The 20,632-nt window shown below is 34.3% G+C and overlaps 14 protein-coding genes and 1 pseudogene across 14 annotated transcripts; 9 read left to right on the top strand and 6 right to left on the bottom strand. All coding sequences in view use genetic code 6, as the record gives it.

Annotated features, from left to right (window-relative positions):
- Positions 1 to 437: 437 nt before the first annotated feature.
- On the top strand, positions 438 to 1,991 carry SS50377_27053 (uncharacterized protein; the record flags this gene model as incomplete). The annotated part of the gene is made up of 1 exon (XM_067910851.1): positions 438 to 1,991. The coding sequence occupies one exon, from the start codon at positions 438 to 440 to the stop codon at positions 1,989 to 1,991; it is 1,554 nt and encodes a 517-aa protein (XP_067761538.1).
- Positions 1,992 to 2,989: 998 nt separating this feature from the next.
- On the bottom strand, positions 2,990 to 6,499 carry SS50377_27054 (DNA-directed RNA polymerase subunit beta; the record flags this gene model as incomplete). The annotated part of the gene is made up of 1 exon (XM_067910852.1): positions 2,990 to 6,499. One exon carries the CDS (start codon positions 6,497 to 6,499, stop codon positions 2,990 to 2,992), a length of 3,510 nt encoding a protein of 1,169 aa, XP_067761539.1.
- A 463-nt stretch (positions 6,500 to 6,962) lies between these two features.
- On the bottom strand, positions 6,963 to 7,484 carry SS50377_27055 (uncharacterized protein; the record flags this gene model as incomplete). Its single annotated transcript, XM_067910853.1, has 1 exon — positions 6,963 to 7,484. The coding sequence occupies one exon, from the start codon at positions 7,482 to 7,484 to the stop codon at positions 6,963 to 6,965; it is 522 nt and encodes a 173-aa protein (XP_067761540.1).
- Positions 7,485 to 7,849: 365 nt separating this feature from the next.
- On the top strand, positions 7,850 to 8,053 carry SS50377_27056 (uncharacterized protein; the record flags this gene model as incomplete). The annotated part of the gene is made up of 1 exon (XM_067910854.1): positions 7,850 to 8,053. One exon carries the CDS (start codon positions 7,850 to 7,852, stop codon positions 8,051 to 8,053), a length of 204 nt encoding a protein of 67 aa, XP_067761541.1.
- An 18-nt stretch (positions 8,054 to 8,071) lies between these two features.
- Positions 8,072 to 9,109, bottom strand: SS50377_27057 (N6-L-threonylcarbamoyladenine synthase; the record flags this gene model as incomplete). Its single annotated transcript, XM_067910855.1, has 1 exon — positions 8,072 to 9,109. One exon carries the CDS (start codon positions 9,107 to 9,109, stop codon positions 8,072 to 8,074), a length of 1,038 nt encoding a protein of 345 aa, XP_067761542.1.
- Positions 9,110 to 9,126: 17 nt separating this feature from the next.
- SS50377_27058 (Cysteine-rich membrane protein 2) lies at positions 9,127 to 9,702 on the bottom strand (the record flags this gene model as incomplete). The annotated part of the gene is made up of 1 exon (XM_067910856.1): positions 9,127 to 9,702. One exon carries the CDS (start codon positions 9,700 to 9,702, stop codon positions 9,127 to 9,129), a length of 576 nt encoding a protein of 191 aa, XP_067761543.1.
- A 197-nt stretch (positions 9,703 to 9,899) lies between these two features.
- On the top strand, positions 9,900 to 10,280 carry SS50377_27059 (Peptidylprolyl isomerase; the record flags this gene model as incomplete). Its single annotated transcript, XM_067910857.1, has 1 exon — positions 9,900 to 10,280. The coding sequence occupies one exon, from the start codon at positions 9,900 to 9,902 to the stop codon at positions 10,278 to 10,280; it is 381 nt and encodes a 126-aa protein (XP_067761544.1).
- Positions 10,281 to 10,695: 415 nt separating this feature from the next.
- Positions 10,696 to 11,190, bottom strand: SS50377_27060 (uncharacterized protein; the record flags this gene model as incomplete). Its single annotated transcript, XM_067910858.1, has 1 exon — positions 10,696 to 11,190. The coding sequence occupies one exon, from the start codon at positions 11,188 to 11,190 to the stop codon at positions 10,696 to 10,698; it is 495 nt and encodes a 164-aa protein (XP_067761545.1).
- Positions 11,191 to 12,095: 905 nt separating this feature from the next.
- Positions 12,096 to 13,070, top strand: SS50377_27061 (SCP-like extracellular protein; the record flags this gene model as incomplete). Its single annotated transcript, XM_067910859.1, has 1 exon — positions 12,096 to 13,070. One exon carries the CDS (start codon positions 12,096 to 12,098, stop codon positions 13,068 to 13,070), a length of 975 nt encoding a protein of 324 aa, XP_067761546.1.
- Positions 13,071 to 13,217: 147 nt separating this feature from the next.
- SS50377_27062 (Cysteine-rich membrane protein 2) lies at positions 13,218 to 13,793 on the top strand (the record flags this gene model as incomplete). Its single annotated transcript, XM_067910860.1, has 1 exon — positions 13,218 to 13,793. The coding sequence occupies one exon, from the start codon at positions 13,218 to 13,220 to the stop codon at positions 13,791 to 13,793; it is 576 nt and encodes a 191-aa protein (XP_067761547.1).
- Positions 13,794 to 13,810: 17 nt separating this feature from the next.
- SS50377_27063 (N6-L-threonylcarbamoyladenine synthase) lies at positions 13,811 to 14,848 on the top strand (the record flags this gene model as incomplete). The annotated part of the gene is made up of 1 exon (XM_067910861.1): positions 13,811 to 14,848. One exon carries the CDS (start codon positions 13,811 to 13,813, stop codon positions 14,846 to 14,848), a length of 1,038 nt encoding a protein of 345 aa, XP_067761548.1.
- An 18-nt stretch (positions 14,849 to 14,866) lies between these two features.
- On the bottom strand, positions 14,867 to 15,070 carry SS50377_27064 (uncharacterized protein; the record flags this gene model as incomplete). Its single annotated transcript, XM_067910862.1, has 1 exon — positions 14,867 to 15,070. One exon carries the CDS (start codon positions 15,068 to 15,070, stop codon positions 14,867 to 14,869), a length of 204 nt encoding a protein of 67 aa, XP_067761549.1.
- Positions 15,071 to 15,246: 176 nt separating this feature from the next.
- SS50377_27065 (uncharacterized protein) lies at positions 15,247 to 16,686 on the top strand (the record flags this gene model as incomplete). Its single annotated transcript, XM_067910863.1, has 1 exon — positions 15,247 to 16,686. One exon carries the CDS (start codon positions 15,247 to 15,249, stop codon positions 16,684 to 16,686), a length of 1,440 nt encoding a protein of 479 aa, XP_067761550.1.
- A 48-nt stretch (positions 16,687 to 16,734) lies between these two features.
- Positions 16,735 to 17,874, top strand: SS50377_27066 (Hypothetical protein; annotated as a pseudogene).
- A 49-nt stretch (positions 17,875 to 17,923) lies between these two features.
- Positions 17,924 to 19,450, top strand: SS50377_27067 (uncharacterized protein; the record flags this gene model as incomplete). The annotated part of the gene is made up of 1 exon (XM_067910864.1): positions 17,924 to 19,450. One exon carries the CDS (start codon positions 17,924 to 17,926, stop codon positions 19,448 to 19,450), a length of 1,527 nt encoding a protein of 508 aa, XP_067761551.1.
- Positions 19,451 to 20,632: the final 1,182 nt, after the last annotated feature.

Below are 20,632 nucleotides of genomic sequence, written 5' to 3' on the forward strand. Positions count from 1 at the left end.
GGCGAACCTCTGGGTGTTTAGCGAGTAAGTCCCTCACTCGAGGAGGTGGGCTAGGGGTCTCGAAAGATGATATTTTATAGTGAAAGATATGTTTGAGCTTTCACTAACCTCAGTTCAGTATGTAAATTCGTAGTAGTTATTCACTGATATTGAAAGATATGAATTCTTTTTTAAGTTAAGTAATAGTTTTTTGAAAAAAATTATATATCAAATATACGAATTTTTATATAAATTCTAAGTAACCCAATTTATTTGATTAAAATAAGTTTTTACAAATCAAAAGTATACTATATTTAGCAACGTTATTTTTAAATGCAAAACGAAAGCAATAAATAATATCTCATATAATAAATAATTCATAGAATCATCGAATTGCTTTTACAAAAAAATCGTTAAAATAATAATATAATTCATTAATTATAATTCATGACTTAAAAATGCTTGCCCAATTGCTCTATTTAACATGTTTCTAGCAAACAGCCCAAATAATAGGATATCAGTAGCAAACGGTCTTATATCTGCATCTATCTCAAGCAGAAAATGCTCCAGCGTTGTGTAAAGCCTCTGAAGGAACCTAGTCTATCGCAATAATTCACTACGGATCAAAGTCGATAGAAAACTAGTTTTTATACAAAGAATAGACCGATATAGCAATCGAATTCGACTTGCATGGAGACAGCACTAAGTTCATGGAGGTATTCGACAATTTAATAATCTAGTATGAAGTAAAACTCGCATTGTCACTTCAAGTAAAGGGGCCAGTATAAAATATAACATTGATAAAATTGAATATTTCCAACTGCTGGCAAAATATAGAACTCATATATTAGAGAATTCCAGGATAGGAATTCATCGAAATGAGTGGTATGCCAATACTCTGTACTATTATAGATCCAAAGGTTTAATTTCAATACTAAGTAAATGGAGAATGGTAAACTTTAGATATTTTAGGCAGCAAAGAAGGAAACGGATATTACGACTCAACAATTCCATATGTATATTCAGATGTTTTATTCTATAAGCAAAGCTTAAATGATCTGATCGATGATAAATAAAAAGAAATATTATAAGAGTTTTTTATTAATTTTCAACGTAACCGAACCATTTAAACTAGATTTTTATTCACCACAAATGATTATAATGTCATTGCCATAATTTCTAGAATCGAAAGTTAAAATTTTGATTGTATTTTGAATCTCAATCCTTCAGGATTTCTAACTTCAAGATATATTGATATTGGAATGGATAATAAAGATTTTAGTTCTAGTACAAAGTGTGTTAGTAATGCAACAACGATTTAATCTTCATGTTGTGTTATAACATAAATAGGTATTTTTTGTGGTATCGGTATTAATGATTCTCTTGAAGATTTTTCAGCTAGAAATGGATTTGTATTTAATTTTTTAAGTAATCTATAAGATTTTCATAAAATACTAGATGCTTAGGTTGTATTGTATATAACAGCATATGATATTAATGGAGATTTGATATTAGAAAGTAGCTATTAAAATCAAGTTATAACGAGTTGTATTGATTTTATTGACATATCATTGAGCCAGATTGATGGTGGTTGTGCTGCCTTAAATTACTACAACACTGATAAATGTTTGAATAGAGAACCTCAATAGTATAATTTAACTTTCACATCATAGCTAAATGGGTCTGCTTCACGAACAACTTTTTTTTCTTACATGATCATGTTTAATCCAAGTACTATAATAACAAAGAAATGCAGTAAAGTACTAACATAACGTGTTATGGGATAAAATTCTACACTTCCATTAAATAGACGTTACAATGCATATAGGGCAATAGCAGTTACTGAAAATGGGCTATATATTGCCCTTTCGGATGACAGCGAATTTATTAACTGGGATCGTTGTAACCTAGGTATTAGTAGAACGTTTTTACTGTATTTTGCATTAATTTGCACAGTTATATTTATATCTATTATTATAATAGTATTATATCAAGTAAAATAATTACAATGATGTGATTCTTTATGATTACTCACTATAATTGATCAATCTCCTTATATAATGCAAGCAATTATCGTTATAATTATTATTTATATGCAACAATAGACATTTATAATGCATCTGCATTATAAATATACTAAGCAGGATGCTGATAAATGAATAATACTTTCTTTAACTCTTTTGTTTTTAAGTAAATATCTTTATTCATTTCAATTTCAGTATATTAATCTAAATATATGATTTTATTATATAATATGTTAATTAAATAATTTTATTTTTTCATTTCTGTTATATAGGGATTTTTATTACAAGATCTACAAACATTAAAATTACGTCACTGAATGATCGTATTAATATTAGAAATATCAATGTATTGCGAAATATCGAAAAGCAAACAAAATGCGGTTTTTTTTCACATCGAACTTGATAAATCCAGTTTATTTAAACTCTAGTTGTACATATACAATTTATATTACAGTCTTTGATTTATTGATATTAAACTACTTTTACAATTTTTATTGGATATAAATGTTAATAATAGAGAAAGTAAACTGACCATCTATGTTATTGAAAGTACAATTAAATATCAATAATACTGACTTATTAAAGTTCAATAAGTAATTACTATATTTTTTTCTAACAATGTATAATAAGTATCTTTGAAATTGGAAACAGGTTGAAACTTAAATACGTTAATATTAAAATTCACTAAATATTGTGATCAATAATGTCATCAGATTCATAATCATCGCTTTGGGATTTATAGCTTTCAAGGTCTTCATAGCTAATTAGCTCAGTTTATGATATAGGTACAAACTGTTCAGTTGTAAAAATAATTTCCATTATGTGGAAAGGTTAAACCTCAAATGATTAGGGAGTTAAGTTTAATAATACCAAAAGCACATATGACTAATTCTAAATATATTATGCATTAATTAATAAATACATATTAAATTATTAATTTAATAACCGTTTCTATTTCTATTTTATTATTATACTGAAATAATTCCTCAATCTACTTTAAATCTCATCAAAACACCCATCGCTAGCATCTCTTAACTTAGCAATTTAGCTGCATATGGCATTTTTACAACCCTAACATCAGTGCCATCTTAACACGTTTAGCACCACCCTTTATAACCTAGTACTCCACACTTTTTGCAAATATACGCGCTATATTCATCGCTGGCATACCCCATTCTTTCGTTCAACAATGCGCTAGTTCCGTACGCAATAAAACAATCTTTCTCCATCTCCCCAAGCCGTAAGCCACCGTCTTTGCTTCTTCCTTCAAGCGGTTGCCTAGTTAAGAAAGAGACTGGACCTGTAGATCTTGCATGCATTTTGTCGTTGACCATATGCTTGAGGCGCTGATAAAATATAGGGCCTTCAAATACGTAACTTCTGCATGGAAGTCCGGAAATTCCACTCATTAGAAGATCTTTTCCTACATAGTTAAACCCATGCGCGAGTAGATCTTGACAAACTTCTGATAATGCTGCATTTTTAAAGATCGTACCGTCCGCAGCACAGCCTTAAAGAACTGAAGCCTTTCCTGATAATAACTCAAGTTACTTTCCCATAGTCATTCTAGATGGAAAACCATGAGGATTCATAATCATATCCGGCACAATGCCAGTCACTGGAGAAAATGGCATATCGGATTAATTTACGATTAAACCTACGGTACCTTTCTGACCATGCCTAGATGAAAATTTATCTCCGTAATACGGTAAACGATATTCTCTTATAATGGTTTTAACAATAGTTTTATTACCCGTAATTGAAGGAGATGATGCAATTAAAACTTTATCAACAACTCCGTGAGCTTCTCTCTAGAATTTTGCAGTTGCTGGAACATGTTACTCTCCGATAGTCTTATTCACTAATATATCCCCATCTTCAATTTTTGTGTTTAATCGAGTTAGCCCATCTGAATCTAATGCATGAAAATTCTTAAAAGTTTATGATAATCTATATTTGTCCGGATTTTTAAAATATTCACCAGTTTATTTAAATGGATCAGAATGCGAAATATGAGTCTATACATCATTGTAAAATTCGGGAGTATGAATCATTTTATTAGCATGCTTCTCTTAATCCATATTTTCAGGCAAACCAACTAATTATTCATTACCTTCCATATCAGTCTCATTACATTTATAAACCATACATCTTCCAAATCCTCTGTCTACAGAACTTCTGCTCATGATGAGGGCATCTTCTATATCATAACCTGAAAAACTGGTAACTGCTACTATAGCATTTTATCCAGCGGGCATTTCCATATAATGGGTACTATATCTAGTAAACTTACTTGATACTAAGGGTTTTTATGGATAACTTAGTTCAAATAATAATGTATCAAATCTATTTCTAATATTTAAGCATGGCATTCCGATAGCCTGCTTTCCCATGGCACATTAAAATACATTTCTAGGGGATTAATTATGATGGGGAAAAGGAACTAATGAAGCTACGACACCATAAACAGCTAGACAGTCTATCTCAATGTGAGTACATTTTTTGAACTTCAAATCGCTAATGTAAAAGCCAATATCACAATTTGCGGCTTCAGAAACATCAATTAATTCAATTTTACCAGTTTTAATTAAATCTTTAACTGACAGTTCCCCATTAACAACTTAATCAATATCATTTTAGGTGATTTTTACTTAATTTGTTTTCTAATCTACTACAATTAATGGTCTACAAGCACGACCAGAATCACAGCAAACATTAACACACTAGCTTAATGAATCATATGCAACAGATGTCATTTATGATATTTTCCCCATTCGGCGTAACTTCCTAAGTTATTAAATTAAAAATTCTGGATGGGAGTGAATCCCTACAACTTCTCCATTCAAATTAATTTAAGTAAGTTTTGAGCTTGAAAAATCTATAAAATTTATATCCTCAAGTCCTAAAGCATTTAATACTCTTTAAAGAATATTTATATCCTAATCTGTAGAAATTTCAGCTAATGCAGCTAAATTTTTTACCAAACCTACACTTTCACCTTCAGGTGTATCAGAAGGACAACAGATACCATACTATGAAGTATTAAGCATTCTAGGACCTGTTGCCTTTAAATCTTTATCAAATGTTGAAGTGAGACGAGTCATTTGACCTAAACATGATATATAAGATAATCTTGCAACTACCTAGCTCGATCCTACTCTGGTATACTTAAACCTATCTAACGTAACGTTACCTGATGATATAGCTTACGAAAATGATATAGTTATTTTCTTACTATCAATAAATTCAATAATGCGTTTTGGATCAATTTCCCGACCTTTTTTATAGAAATCATCAATTCTTTTGCTTAATTACTATGTCATATTTCTAAAAGAATCTTCAAAAATTAGTTCGAAAAGTTAACCTGCGAGTTCAATTCTTTTATTTCCATAAAAATCTCTATCTGTTGGTAATTAAACTCCAGCTTTACACAATATTATTCTACGTACCATTTCAGCAAGAAATACTAACTTGGGTTTGAAATTATATTCCTAACGTAATTAATTTTCGACTTTAACCTCTTTTTCTATTTTCTACTATCCATTAATAGCAAATTTTGACTCAGTTTAGACTTATTTCTTAGCATCAAAGCCAGTATTACTATAACCTATGTTTTCAACATTAACATTTATATGGCATATAAAGTTAATGGCAAGAGCCTCTAATACATCAATTATAGGAGATTTTCTAGCAGTTTTTTCAGAATGTTTAAAAATATATATAAGCGCCTATTTCTATGTGAAAATTAATAATTCTTAAGCTTCAAAAATAGTTTATTATAAATATTCCTAAAAAAGACTGTCAACACCTATCAATTACATTATCTCTTGGTCTGATTCTACCCCCATTGCCCTCATAACAATAACCAAATTTACAGGTTTTTTACCAAAGACACTGCTTTAACAGCTTAACATTTTATTGTTTAAAATTACTTCAATTTTACTTTTTCGTTCTCTAGAATTACTAGCAACTCCAGCTGCCAAGATCCCATTTCTTTAAACAATTATGACTCTATTCGCTGCAGTCTATTCGTACATTAAAACAACTCTTTCGGTACCATTAGTGATAAAATAACCCCCTGGGTCATAAAAATCTTCACCGTAAGAAAATTGTTCATTAATAGAAGCGTTACTTAAAACACATCGTGAAGATCTTAACATTATTGGAAGTTATCCAATTAATACTTCTTAAATAATATTTAGCTATTAAGATTTGATTCGGATCTTAGCGAAAATTGGAGCAGAGTATGTTGATTTTCTAAGCCTACATTCTTAAGGAGTCAATGGTCTGTTAGACTCAGTTGGGATTGAGGGTGATTTAACTGATATGTTTTCAAAAGAAATTTAAAGTTTATTTGTTTTTAGTGCTACAATAGAGTGATTTCTAACAATTTACTTAATTGTAGTATCACAAAATGTATTAAATGAATCTAAATGATGTCTTACAAGTGAATTTTCATTAACATAATTAGTTACTAGCCTAAACTAGTTTTTCATTTTTGAAAAGGGATAGGGAGTGGAATATAAAATATATAATTTTATATCTTATAGAAAAATGAGTTGCGAAATAATAAGGGAGTATGTATCTTTTATTGATAATTATAATCTTTCAAATATTATTTGATATTCATTTTAAACATAAGCAAATAAGATTCAACTATATAATGATATAAATTGATATAATAAATTTATAAACATATATATATGATTATGTATAATTCACGTTTTAAATTATTGATTGTATATACCTTAACTTATAACCAAATAAACATACGGCTTACTATTTGAACGGTGACGTTTAACTAATTGCAGATAAATAATCAAAGAAGGACAGTAAAATATTTACATATCACAGTGTTATCATAGTTAATATTCATAATATCAAAATATATTTTCATTCTAGACTGCACATAACTATCTCAATTAATATCTTATTCGATTCACTTCTAACTATCCTGCTTCATTTAGCTAATCGCAATCTCTACTTTACAATCTCATCTGCATTTTCCCCAAGTGCTATCTGCAACTCAGCAGAAAGTTTACCCTGCTTAACATCCCGAATTGGTTCAATCCACCCTCCATTCCAGCAATCTCCGATTTCGAAAAATTATACTTTTTATATACTAACTTAGTCTATTTATGCAATATTATTTCTGCTATTTATTATATCTCCAAAATCTAAAATTTATTTTCGCGTTTTTTCGTCGAAAAACGTCTGCGGCTCACGGATAAGCTTCTGTGATAGGAACTTGTCGGGATGCACAAAATTGGTCTTAAGAAGAACTGTATTTGGTTTTGAAACGAGTTCGGCATAAAATAGCGGGTCTGGGCCTACTAAATCATGCTGAGTTAGCCGCTGCGGAAAAGAGCATTTTTTCTTCAAATTTCGTAGCTCAATTGGATCTGCTTTGGTTTCTGTAGTCTTCTGGATCGGCTCTGATGTGCGGCGTAAGAAATTGGTAAAAACATCAGAAAAAGACATTTTTATATATAAAAAATAAATATATAATAAATATTTTTATTTTATATGGACAAGTATTACAAAATAATAAAGTGTCGGCATGGGGAGTGAAGGAGATTATTGCATGTTTATGCAATGTAGTGATTAAAGTTATTTAGTTCATGCCTACTACACCTCAATTAAATTCAAGTAATAACTAACTCGGAGCTTCGTGATGTTAAATATGGCATTCGTTGAGCTGGGAGTCTATACTGGCAGGTAGGGTATCGTCAAATCCGGGATAAATATGACCAAGTACTGACGTAATGACTTGGTTGTGCAATGTTATTAGAAATACTACATTTTGCCTGATGTGATTGTGCATGATTATAATATGTATTGCTAAAATGGACATGGACATCCGCAGGCAATTCCTCCCGGAAAGGAATGAGGCGAGGGTTCAACACACTAATAACGAAGTGGAGCTATTTCTGATGTAGGGACACGTCGTTGGTCCCAGTAAAGGTGGTGAGCGTGCGAGTACTTGCCGCACCTAACTGGGCAGTGGAGGTAAGAAATTATATCAGCAGCTACGCGGACGGCACCTATGACTCCAGTGAAGAAAAACGTCACCACTTTATCTCCACCGAATCGGTCCTCCATCTCTGCACTACATCAGCGGCGGCAACATCCACACGCCCAACACCGTTCGTCTCCTGCAGGTACCCTACAAGGCCAATCATAGCCCCATTATCTATGCAATATCGCTCATCCATGCCACCGATTGACCCACCCCTCTCCTGACACATGATGGCAAGCATCTCTTGGAGACGCTCGTTGCACCCAACGCCACCAACACAGAGGACGTTCTAGCTACGGAGGTGAGCACAGACGCGCTCCGTAATTTCAACAAGCGCAGCAAAAAGATTTTCCTGTAAAGAATAGCAGAAGTACTGTACCAACTCCTCTTGGCTGGTGATGAATTCTGGCCACGCCATACTTAACTTTTCGAAGTGAGTACGCATATAGGAATTGATCCCAGAGCAGGATACATCCATACCTTTGATCGGTATAGGAACATCTAGAATGTGCTATTTGTGCGCAAACTTTCTAGCCAGCAGCTCGATGTTCAACCCAGGGGCTGGGTCGTTACTAATTCCAAGATCTCTTGCCACACGGTCCAGACAGTTACCTACTGCTACGTCGATAGCTTCACCAAAAATTCGATAGCGACCGTTTTCGAGTCCCAGCACCTGTGTGTTTCCCCCACTCGCATAAAGGACTACCGCACGATTCACTCCTAATACATGGCGACCCATTTCGGCATGCGCTACACAGTGGTTCACTGCCTATATGGGGATACCAAACCGCACAGCTAGTGTTTTTGCAACCAACAATACCGCAGCAAGAGGCCCTCCAAGGCCAGGACCGCGAGTATATGCGATTATGTTGATCTCAGTCATACGAACATGGGCAATGTGGAGGGCTTCGCGCAGCAGAGCAAGGATATGGCTACGGTGATGTTGTGTGACTTCTGGTGGACGGAACCCAGACCCAGTAGGAGCTACGAATGTATGGCGAACGTTTGAAAGAATAATGTCGTCGCATAGGACAGCGACCCCGAGCTTATTGGCAGAGCCTTCTAGACCAAGCGTGTAGATCGGCATTCGGAGTGGTAAAGGGATCACTCGTTCTTGGTATCGGATTACGCTTGAATCTGCGCTTTTACATCTCGAATTGTGATGAGCCGCTTAGCTCCAAAGTAGCTCACCATGCCAAGAACACCCCATATTACTTCTAGAGACAGGAAGATAATGAGAGCCGCTTACCAGTCTGGTATAGCATGGCTATTACCTACTCCGTAGCAATGTGCACCAATTTGTTAAGACCCAGGAAGACAACTGTCACAACTGCCGTCTTCATTAAGTTAAAATCCCTGCAGACAAGAAAAACACGTTGCTGGAGAACTGCATATCGCACAGTTTTTGGCAATTCCACAACTACAGGGCGTGTTCATCCCACTTAAGGGAGAACATATTTCCGCTTTCCCATTATTACAAAAGTGCATGATCTACAGGGAGTCACATGCTTTGGCACAGCGCCCATTGGTCTGCCACACAAATCCTTCTGCACATACTTCACAAATATCTGTAGAAATGCAGGAGGTACAGTTTTCAGAGCAGGGCGTACATACCTATGCTCCGGATTCAGGGCAGTAGGAGAAATTAGGGCAGGGAGAATCAGAGGAGCAGGCGGCCATTTCGGTATTGCTGCATTCCTAGTATAATATTTCCTTAAATACTACTATGAAAGCAATAGAATTCTACTGATAAAAATATTAACAATAAATACTAGTATTATATATTATATTATATAATTTCTCGCGTTAAAAAAGACTTAGATAATAAATTTTCCTTAAATAATAATTAATTATTTATATTCTATTAATTTATCAAAATGCTACTTTTCCTATACTTCGAGTTTAGAGTTGAAATTTTAGAAAAAGGAGACGGAATTACGTATGCATCGGAAGAGGATAGGGTGACATACCATTATACTTCATTTATGGAAAATGGTACGTAATTTGCTTCTTCCCATGACTATAAGATTCCATCGGAAACAGATATAGGGTGTCCATTGACAATATAAGGACTAAATATTGGTCTTACGAAAGTGTCTTTAAACGAAAAGGCACGTATATACATTCCATGGAATATGGCTTATGGTGATAAACATGTTGGTGTTTTAGTACCATAAAGTAATATTTATATCGATGTAGAGATTAAGAAAATTGAATTCGGTTCAGAGAATGATGCTAATCAATATTCTGAGCTCTGACATGATATTTATAAACATGTTAATGATTTTCATAATTATTTTAATTAAAATATTATTTAATATTAATAAATTTTGAGATTCTAATATATATTAATCTAATATAATTAAAAAATTCATATATATTAGAATCTCAAATACAAAATGTAAGCAGATAGTTTACTATCAATTTCGAAACTACTAAACAAAAATGCATTAGATGGATCTGGACACACTAGTCATCAATGTTCAATATAACTATTAAAATAACTCAATTAAACTAAAAAATAGTAATAATTTTAAAAATCATTATATTAAGCTGAATCGTAATTTGATCAGTTAATGAGCAAGATTTCAAATGTGATTGAAAGATAGGAGATAACTCTTAAAATAATATAAAAACTAAAATAGTGAGCTATTTATTGTGATTTTATTCGCATCAATCGCTTCTTTTCTTAGCAAAGCTTACACGTTCGGGAAGTGCTGTTTCTTGCTCTGTCTTTTTCTTCATAAATGATACTCTTTCTGGTTACTGAACTTCATTCTCATCATTTTGTTTTTTCTAAGTCTTTAAGCAGATTCTGTCTTAATTACATTAATTAGGTTATTAGTTTCCAAAGAAATTTGAAGCATTCGATGACGATTATTGATGTTTGTTAGCATTTGCAGTTTCCTAAGCATCTTAATCTTGTTGTTACAGATGCTATTCTTAGGAGTTGCAATTTTCTTATTAAAATTGAGTATTCTTTCTACCATAATCTGTAGGTGCATTGTTAAAGTTAAATGTATCATCGGATCTATTTTTTGATGGTACATTAAATTAAACTTCATGAGACTATTACTAACTATCTATTTTATGATAGTCAGAAGAACGATTTCCGGTATCGATTTCTGAGTTTTAGTTGGTTTTACGGAGTGATGCACGATCCTACATTTTTAAGGAATGTTAGAATTTGAATTTCTATGAATATAATGACAAATGGTAATATTATATTGTATATTAATACCACTAAAATTATATAAAATTTTCGGAACTAGTTTTCTAATAAAATTTATTCAAATTAGATTTAAATCTATTATGTACAACCTAAACTAATATATAAGTTAATTCCTCTACTTGTCAGATACTTTTATTCTAAGAAAATGTTATTATAAATTTCGTAAACAATAAGTTTAGTTATAGCTAATTTTAGTCCACAGATCTTTAATAATAAATAATTCATGATGTATTTAATATATATAAAAATTTAAATTTAGTGTATCTACTATGGAAATTAAATTAGTATCTTCTATTTTACGTTAATCAAGATTCGTAAATAGAAGCAATATAGATAAACAGAAGTATGATTAAGCATAATATACATTAAAATACTACTTAGAAAGTTACTTAAATCCATAAAATTTACTAATATTGAAACAATTATTATCTTCATACTATTAATATTTCTGATTTATAACTTTCTAATTCAGTTAAATAGCTTAGTCTTAAAGTTAAATAAAGTATACAGTATATTTCGATTTAGTATATTATACACACTGATCTCTACTTTAACCTCAAATACTTGTTCTATGTTTATATTTTTATAGATCAGCTAAAAAATACTAAAGGCTTTTAACCTAATATAATATTAAGATAATCTAAATGAAACAAACTAAACTTATAAGCAACTAACTCAACTATCAAACTAATATCAATTAAATAATATTACTCATTCTAATAGTAATAATAGTTATTTATTATAATATTATAAGTGAATATCTAATATATATTTTCTACATATTTTGTTAAATCACGAAACTATAAACATAACGCTAACATTAAATTATTAAATCTCATAAATGCTCTATTTAGTCTTTTAATCAATAGATGATAATATTCCATTTATTGCTAACCGTACAGGGGCACCAGCACTTATGGATTTTGAATAGATATTTCGTCTATTTGATACTAATATCTAAGACGTTGATGTCTATCAATTGACATATAATGTTCCAATGTCAGGTGGCGCGCTGAACGAGTTTTTATCACATCCTAATCATGACATACCAGTAAAATTTGAGATGATATCTAACATGATACGGTTATCATTTAATAAAGGTACAACAGTACATTAAGTTGAATATTTCGGAACCTCTTTACGCTCCAAAGTAAGTAATATTAGTGCTCCACCATTCAATGTTCTTATCTACTATCGTATTAATGATGCAAATTGGAATACATGGGAGACTGAAAGCGTTAGATTGACGAATTTACATCGTACTGCCAACAATTTGCCGGTACTAGCCTTTTCAAAAAAAGCAAGTTGGATATCTAGGCTTAAAGCTATTGATATGGCTGCAAACAGCTATTTTGATCACAATTCACCATATTATGGTAATCCTTCTCAACTTATAAGAACATTTGGTACTCCTAATGTTAATTATGGTGAAATATTAGTTAAGGGAGGAATGGCTTTTACTCCATAAAGTGCATTTATGGTTTGGAAGAATTCACCTGTTCATAATAAAATTATGTTAAATTCTGATCTTTTTAATATTTTAGGTGCAGGTTGTGTCTTATAGACTGATCAAGGAACATATTGGGTGTAGGAATTTAATAAGTATTATGATGGTCTAGAAGATTCGTTTAACTATGGAAATGACTTAAAACTATAACCATCTTATGAAAATGAGAATGCTATTGTCAAAACTAACATGCCTATTATTGTAGGCATAGTTATCGCAATTGTAGTGGTTTTAATTGGTATTGGTTGTATTACTGCTATTGTTGTTATTAAAAAGAGAAATGAAGTAGCTGTGCAATAAATTAAATGAGGTTGGTTATAATTTAGTTTTTTTAATAAATTATTTCATAACATTTAAAACAAAATATTATATTCTAATGATATAATAATATCTATTCATTAAATATTAATAGTAGTATTTAAGGAAATATTATACTATGAATGCAGCAATACCGAAATGGCCGCCTGCTCCTCTGATTCTCCCTGCCCTAATTTCTCCTACTGCCCTGAATCCGGAGCATAGGTATGTACGCCCTGCTCTGAAAACTGTACCTCCTGCATTTCTACAGATATTTGTGAAGTATGTGCAGAAGGATTTGTGTGGCAGACCAATGGGCGCTGTGCCAAAGCATGTGACTCCCTGTAGATCATGCACTTTTGTAATAATGGGAAAGCGGAAATATGTTCTCCCTTAAGTGGGATGAACACGCCCTGTAGTTGTGGAATTGCCAAAAACTGTGCGATATGCAGTTCTCCAGCAACGTGTTTTTCTTGTCTGCAGGGATTTTAACTTAATGAAGACGGCAGTTGTGACAGTTGTCTTCCTGGGTCTTAACAAATTGGTGCACATTGCTACGGAGTAGGTAATAGCCATGCTATACCAGACTGGTAAGCGGCTCTCATTATCTTCCTGTCTCTAGAAGTAATATGGGGTGTTCTTGGCATGGTGAGCTACTTTGGAGCTAAGCGGCTCATCACAATTCGAGATGTAAAAGCGCAGATTCAAGCGTAATCCGATACCAAGAACGAGTGATCCCTTTACCACTCCGAATGCCGATCTACACGCTTGGTCTAGAAGGCTCTGCCAATAAGCTCGGGGTCGCTGTCCTATGCGACGACATTATTCTTTCAAACGTTCGCCATACATTCGTAGCTCCTACTGGGTCTGGGTTCCGTCCACCAGAAGTCACACAACATCACCGTAGCCATATCCTTGCTCTGCTGCGCGAAGCCCTCCACATTGCCCATGTTCGTATGGCTGAGATCAACATAATCGCATATACTCGCGGTCCTGGCCTTGGAGGGCCTCTTGCTGCGGTATTGTTGGTTGCAAAAACACTAGCTGTGCGGTTTGGTATCCCCATATAGGCAGTGAACCACTGTGTAGCGCATGCCGAAATGGGTCGCCATGTATTAGGAGTGAATCGTGCGGTAGTCCTTTATGCGAGTGGGGGAAACACACAGGTGCTGGGACTCGAAAACGGTCGCTATCGAATTTTTGGTGAAGCTATCGACGTAGCAGTAGGTAACTGTCTGGACCGTGTGGCAAGAGATCTTGGAATTAGTAACGACCCAGCCCCTGGGTTGAACATCGAGCTGCTGGCTAGAAAGTTTGCGCACAAATAGCACATTCTAGATGTTCCTATACCGATCAAAGGTATGGATGTATCCTGCTCTGGGATCAATTCCTATATGCGTACTCACTTCGAAAAGTTAAGTATGGCGTGGCCAGAATTCATCACCAGCCAAGAGGAGTTGGTACAGTACTTCTGCTATTCTTTACAGGAAAATCTTTTTGCTGCGCTTGTTGAAATTACGGAGCGCGTCTGTGCTCACCTCCGTAGCTAGAACGTCCTCTGTGTTGGTGGCGTTGGGTGCAACGAGCGTCTCCAAGAGATGCTTGCCATCATGTGTCAGGAGAGGGGTGGGTCAATCGGTGGCATGGATGAGCGATATTGCATAGATAATGGGGCTATGATTGGCCTTGTAGGGTACCTGCAGGAGACGAACGGTGTTGGGCGTGTGGATGTTGCCGCCGCTGATGTAGTGCAGAGATGGAGGACCGATTCGGTGGAGATAAAGTGGTGACGTTTTTCTTCACTGGAGTCATAGGTGCCGTCCGCGTAGCTGCTGATATAATTTCTTACCTCCACTGCCCAGTTAGGTGCGGCAAGTACTCGCACGCTCACCACCTTTACTGGGACCAACGACGTGTCCCTACATCAGAAATAGCTCCACTTCGTTATTAGTGTGTTGAACCCTCGCCTCATTCCTTTCCGGGAGGAATTGCCTGCGGATGTCCATGTCCATTTTAGCAATACATATTATAATCATGCACAATCCCCGGGCAAAATACTCTTAGAATATTTTGCATCATAGATATTAATTCAGTTTAAAGAACTCCCATCATATTTAATTATTTTTTAACAGTTATATATTATTATACAAAATAAAAGATAATAATTGATTAGAATTTTTAATATATTATGAACGACGCAATCTAGATTAAAGAATATGCAAAAGAGTTAAATATTTCGTATTAACCTCCTCCTCTATAAATTATTAATGATGAAGTACTTCTTAAAATTAACCAATTTATATTATAAAATACAATCCCAGTGGAAACATACAATTTATCGCTTAAAAAATTGGATTTATACAATTAGCTATAAAAACATTAAATTTTACTCAAATATTAATCACCAGCATAATTAGAACTAGCAATTCAATAGCTTAAGTAAGAAATTCTGAAAAATAACTCTAAAGAAAATACACACTTAACCTCTAAGCTTTATTAATATAATAGAGAAATTAATAAACCTTTAAAGCAAATATCACTTTACGATGCGGAAAAAGCAATTTCTTTAAACGCATATTATTAAAATATTACGTCATTTATTGACAGATTCAATATCACAACTACGAACTCAATTACCTAACTTATGGATATTCAAGCTAAAATGGACAATTTCGAGCCAAAAATTTTCAAAGTTATACAAAGTGATATAGGGGATATAAAAATCATTAATTATGACTAGAGAGCACAGGAATTAAAAACGCGTTTTCAGGCTTCCTACGAAAAGCACTCAAAATTGCTTGCAGAGAACCAAAACTTGGCAAAAAAACTCGATTTTCACTCATAAACGTCTCACGACATTCTCAATTATGACATAAAAATCAACCAGTTAAACGTTTCCCTTTTTGACAAGATGCAACTTTTCCAACAAATAAGTCTCCTAGAGCGCCTGAACTAAGGCCTCAGGAATGCAAATTTCTTCATCGAAAACGAAATTTTGCTTCTTTCTGATTCGTTCAAAATCAACGAAATTTACTTAGAAACCTTAATCGAAAATGCCCAAAACAATGCTGTTCTGAAAACCAAAAATGATGACATTTTTCACGTCGCTAAATCGCTAATTTCACAGATTTTTAACTTCTCAAAAGCGGCGCAGACGCACCTGAACCAGCTCCAGGGCGTCGCGTACTCCCAAATAGCAAAGCAAAAGGTCGGAAATGACCTGCTCTAAAGCGACTTTTTGGAGACCGGAAAGACCTATCTGGGACTCGAAAAAATAGACTTTCGGGGGCTGCGCGTCCTTAGCGGTAGCTCGTTCGTCTACGGCGGTGATATTCCGTAAATTTTGGATGTTTAGGGGTCATATTTTCAGTATACAGGGCAGTGGGATCGATTTTTAGGTAGAAATAACCTCGAAAATGGTCTTTTTGGCCTGTATGAAAAGCTGGCGTAAGATGGGGCCGAAATGACGCGGAACAGAGAATTAAACATTTTGAAAATGCTTCATTAGGGTGAATTGGAGGTCTAGTTAAAGCTATAGAATACCGAAATTTACTATGCTGAGACGATGAATATTGAGCTGGACGACATAATTATGCAATGCCAGCAGGCTAAAAGAACGATAGAATGAGTGATTTATGCCAGTTGATAGGCTTATTTTTGTGCAATATGGAATTAACTAGAGTGGGTCCTGCGCAACCCGGCGCTGGTGGAGGTGCAGAGCACGAGCCGCAGCGGGGGAGCCAGGATAATGTCGTTCTCGTATCTGGTTCTCGAGCTCTGCCAGGGCGTGGAGAACCCGCAGATCGCGCGGCTCACGGGTCGGCTGTGCGAGCGCGACGTCGGGATGTGCCTGGAGGCGTGGTACGGCATCGACAACGCCTACTACTTCGCTAACAATGGGAAGGTGAACGCGTTCCTGGGGCAGTTGTTGCAGGCCAACAGCGACATGGCTGACCTACTTCTGGTAATGAAGGGGGTGTACCGGCGGGAGCTTACCAGCCCGGCCCAGACGCGGCTCGCGACTACGCATCTGGGAAGCGTGAAGCGGAAGTACCTGGCGAGCGTGGTGAACAACCGCAGCAGCCTGGAGCAGGCGCTGTACCGGTGCTACTATGGTTCCGATGTAAATATGTCAGTGTATCAGACGTGTGTGGGGCTAGACGGCTTCCTACAGAGCCTCCGCGGTGAATATCAGCGTGCGGCGATGCTGTTTTCGCCCTACAACGATACACTAGCGGAGAAGACGGAAGCGCGGCTCGAGAAAAGCATTGAGTGGATGAACAACTTCGCGTTCGACATGGCTATTCGATTTAAGGACAACGTTTTTGCGCAGCTGGTGAATCTTGGAGTTAGCACCGAGGTCCCAACGATCAAAGCTGACCTAACCGAAGCGCTGAAAATGTTTCCCAATGACGATATTGACGCGCTAACTTAGTAGCAGAAGGTGAACCTCCTGCGCAAGATCCAGGGGTACGCCAAGGCAACAAATTTCTAGATAAAGATGAATGGTAAGGCCAGAACGAAGACCCTGCCTGAACAGGACACCCCAGTTCGTCCCATTTTTGACTACGATTTGCTGCAAGTATTTGAACCCTAGCCGATGGTAGAGGCGATGACGTTGGGATATCTATTTCTTGCTAGGAACAAGTGGAATATCCTAGCAGCACTGGTCCTTGCAGCCGCCCTATTTGCATCTGACCGTATACTCTTACAGTGGGCCGATACAGAGAGCCCAGAGGTAATAGACGACGAGGAAGATATCTTGGCAGCACTGGACGACCTTCAAGGCGGCTTTGCTGGCGATGTCGGAAAGTGACAAGTTCCTAATATATATATATACTATTTACACAATTTTTGAAAAATTAATGCAGCGACTTTCTGTAGCAGCATCGCACCGACCCAGAACGCATTCCACGCACATTTCTATAGAGGAACAATCGGATCTTGTTAATATCTTGCAGTCCTAGTTGTAGTCTTAGCAAAAGTAGCTGGACAAACTCAGGACTGCATTTGAAAGGTTGGATCAGAAGAACGCGATTCTCGATGTAGAAAACTTTCAACTCCGTGCTGACCTCAACCGAAAGACACTTATTGTGGAAGAGTAAGCTGGCTCGCTTTACCAGCTTAAACGGCGTAATGCAGCCTTGCTCGACAAGCTATAGAAAATCTAGGTTTACCAAGAGAAGTAAGGAATCTACTCTAGGAATATTCCTGCTGAGCATGCTTCGCTAAATTATAACCACCTAAAGTAAGAAAATATAAACCTTCAGACACAAGTAAAACGACTGTAAGCACAAATAAAAAAGCAGCCGCCAACCAACAAAGTTGCAAGAATAATATCAGAGTAATTATTACATTAAACCTTAGAAGAGAACTAACCTGAGACCATACTAACCGAAACTTGTGTTAAAAATGTGCTACATAATATTCTAGCAGCCCCAGATACGTATCCGGTCGAAACTGCGAGCTGGCACAACCCAATGCTAAAACCTAATCCTTAGGCGCTCTCAATTTGCTTAGGCGCTAATACCATTAAGTTTATACGAAATTGTGCTAAACTTTCATCAAAGGAAGTTAAAATACAGAATTAGTTGCTGATAAATATTAACAAAGAAATGAAATAGCAGCTCAAACTATAAATGGTTAATAGCGCTCAGAGTACTTATAAGTGCCTCTCTCAAATGTGTTTACTGTCGTAGTTTATCCTTTTTGATCATGATAATTTAATACGTATAGTAGACTAAATCATAGATGATATATATGACCATTCATCAGAGTGGTACATATTTAACTCTATATAGAACGAGTTACGCGATTTACTCAAAGCCTTAACCTGTGGATATAGATAACGCTTTAGTAAAAGCGAATTCGCAAAATAATTAGAATTCTATAAACACCGTGAGGAAGCTAACTTAAACAAGCAAAACATTGAAAACTTTGCATTCGGAACATATTAAGCTATTATCAAATTCTTACTTTCGTGTTACCATGAACATCCTGAAGTTGTTCTTGCTGTATTAAGAAATGTGATTATGGAGAATATGAATTCTGAGTATATTAGCAATATTTTTAAGGACATACACGAATAAAGCTTTGTTATATCTAGTCTGAAAATTTCTTATATAGAGTTATTTGTCGCAGACAACCCATAATTTATAAACTTTACAATATTGTATGGTGTTTTTGCAAGCCTATAATTAATGAATGATTGGGAGTTCTATCTATTTGATAGACTATATGATAAGAAAAATAAGTATTGGTAGAAATATGACACCTATATGGACCTAGAAGATGTTGCTGATATCGCAGATGATGACGAAATTGAAGTTTTTTGGCCTTCCTGGTCTAATTCTGGTAACGTAATAATCAATGCTGGAATATTGCTTAAGTGAATTTCTATATAATAATAATGGAATACACTAATTTGTTGATCATATTAAATTTAATACACGTTGATTTCAATTTTACGAATAAAGTTCTTAATAATTTTTCTATGTTTACACACTATGGTGATATTCAGATTATAAGTGTATCTTAGCTAAAAATTTCTATACAAATTAATTCCTATTTAGCTGATTGAACTATAACGATATATTTATTTACACAGCGTTCAATGTTAATTAGTTAATGAAAAAATTAAGACTACGCGCAGGTGGGTGTTGCACGACGCAGGTGGATGTTTAGTTTCATGCCACGATTAAAGCATAAAAATTATTACAACTTATAAAATTATTTGATTGATCCTATATAAATTTCCTGGTGTACTAAGTAATTAGAAACTAATTGAATTTGACTAATAACGTAAAAGATATATAAAATAATTTGATATTTGTTATACTAATAAGTTATTATAAAGAATAATATAAAACTTAAACAACACTTTATAAAATAGAAGAAGTGATTTTTTCAAATATTTGAATTTTCCTTGTACTTATTATTATAAGATGATGATACTAATATAATACTCGCTTATTTTGTCGGCTTTTATAATATATACTAATTATTAGTCATTATATTTTGAAATCATATTAATATTATAGTTATCACTATAAATAATCCACGTATTAATATATTTGATAAATAGTAATTAAACCGCACATCAGTTATTACTATTTTTATTCGGTAATAAGACTATTTGTTTATAGAACTCTAATATTTTTTCGCCTTACAATGACTGCATCGTTCTATATATTAATAAGTTATTCTTATTAAAATACAAATAATAAAAGTCATGCCAATATGTACTAAAACTGTTATATAATAACTAATTATATATATTTTGCTGTATTTATGTGTACATATATCAAATCTTGACAGTGAAAATTATCATGCTATATTTGATTCTACGCTAAAGTACTGTTCCATAATCTTATGATATTTTTTGATATTATAAGATTATTTATAGATATATTTTATGGATTTAAATGTAAAATTTCTGTACATCATTATAAATAAGGCATGTAATAGAATATGCAAATAGCTATCGTTTAGAATAATTATAAATATCGTGTTTTGTTATAATATTTATGCATGAATTAATAATTTTATGAATTAATGATATTGGATGTTTGAAG

Source organism: Spironucleus salmonicida, chromosome 7, assembly GCF_000497125.1.
Source record: "Spironucleus salmonicida strain ATCC 50377 chromosome 7, whole genome shotgun sequence".
In the NCBI taxonomy this organism is placed as follows: domain Eukaryota; phylum Fornicata; order Diplomonadida; family Hexamitidae; genus Spironucleus; species Spironucleus salmonicida.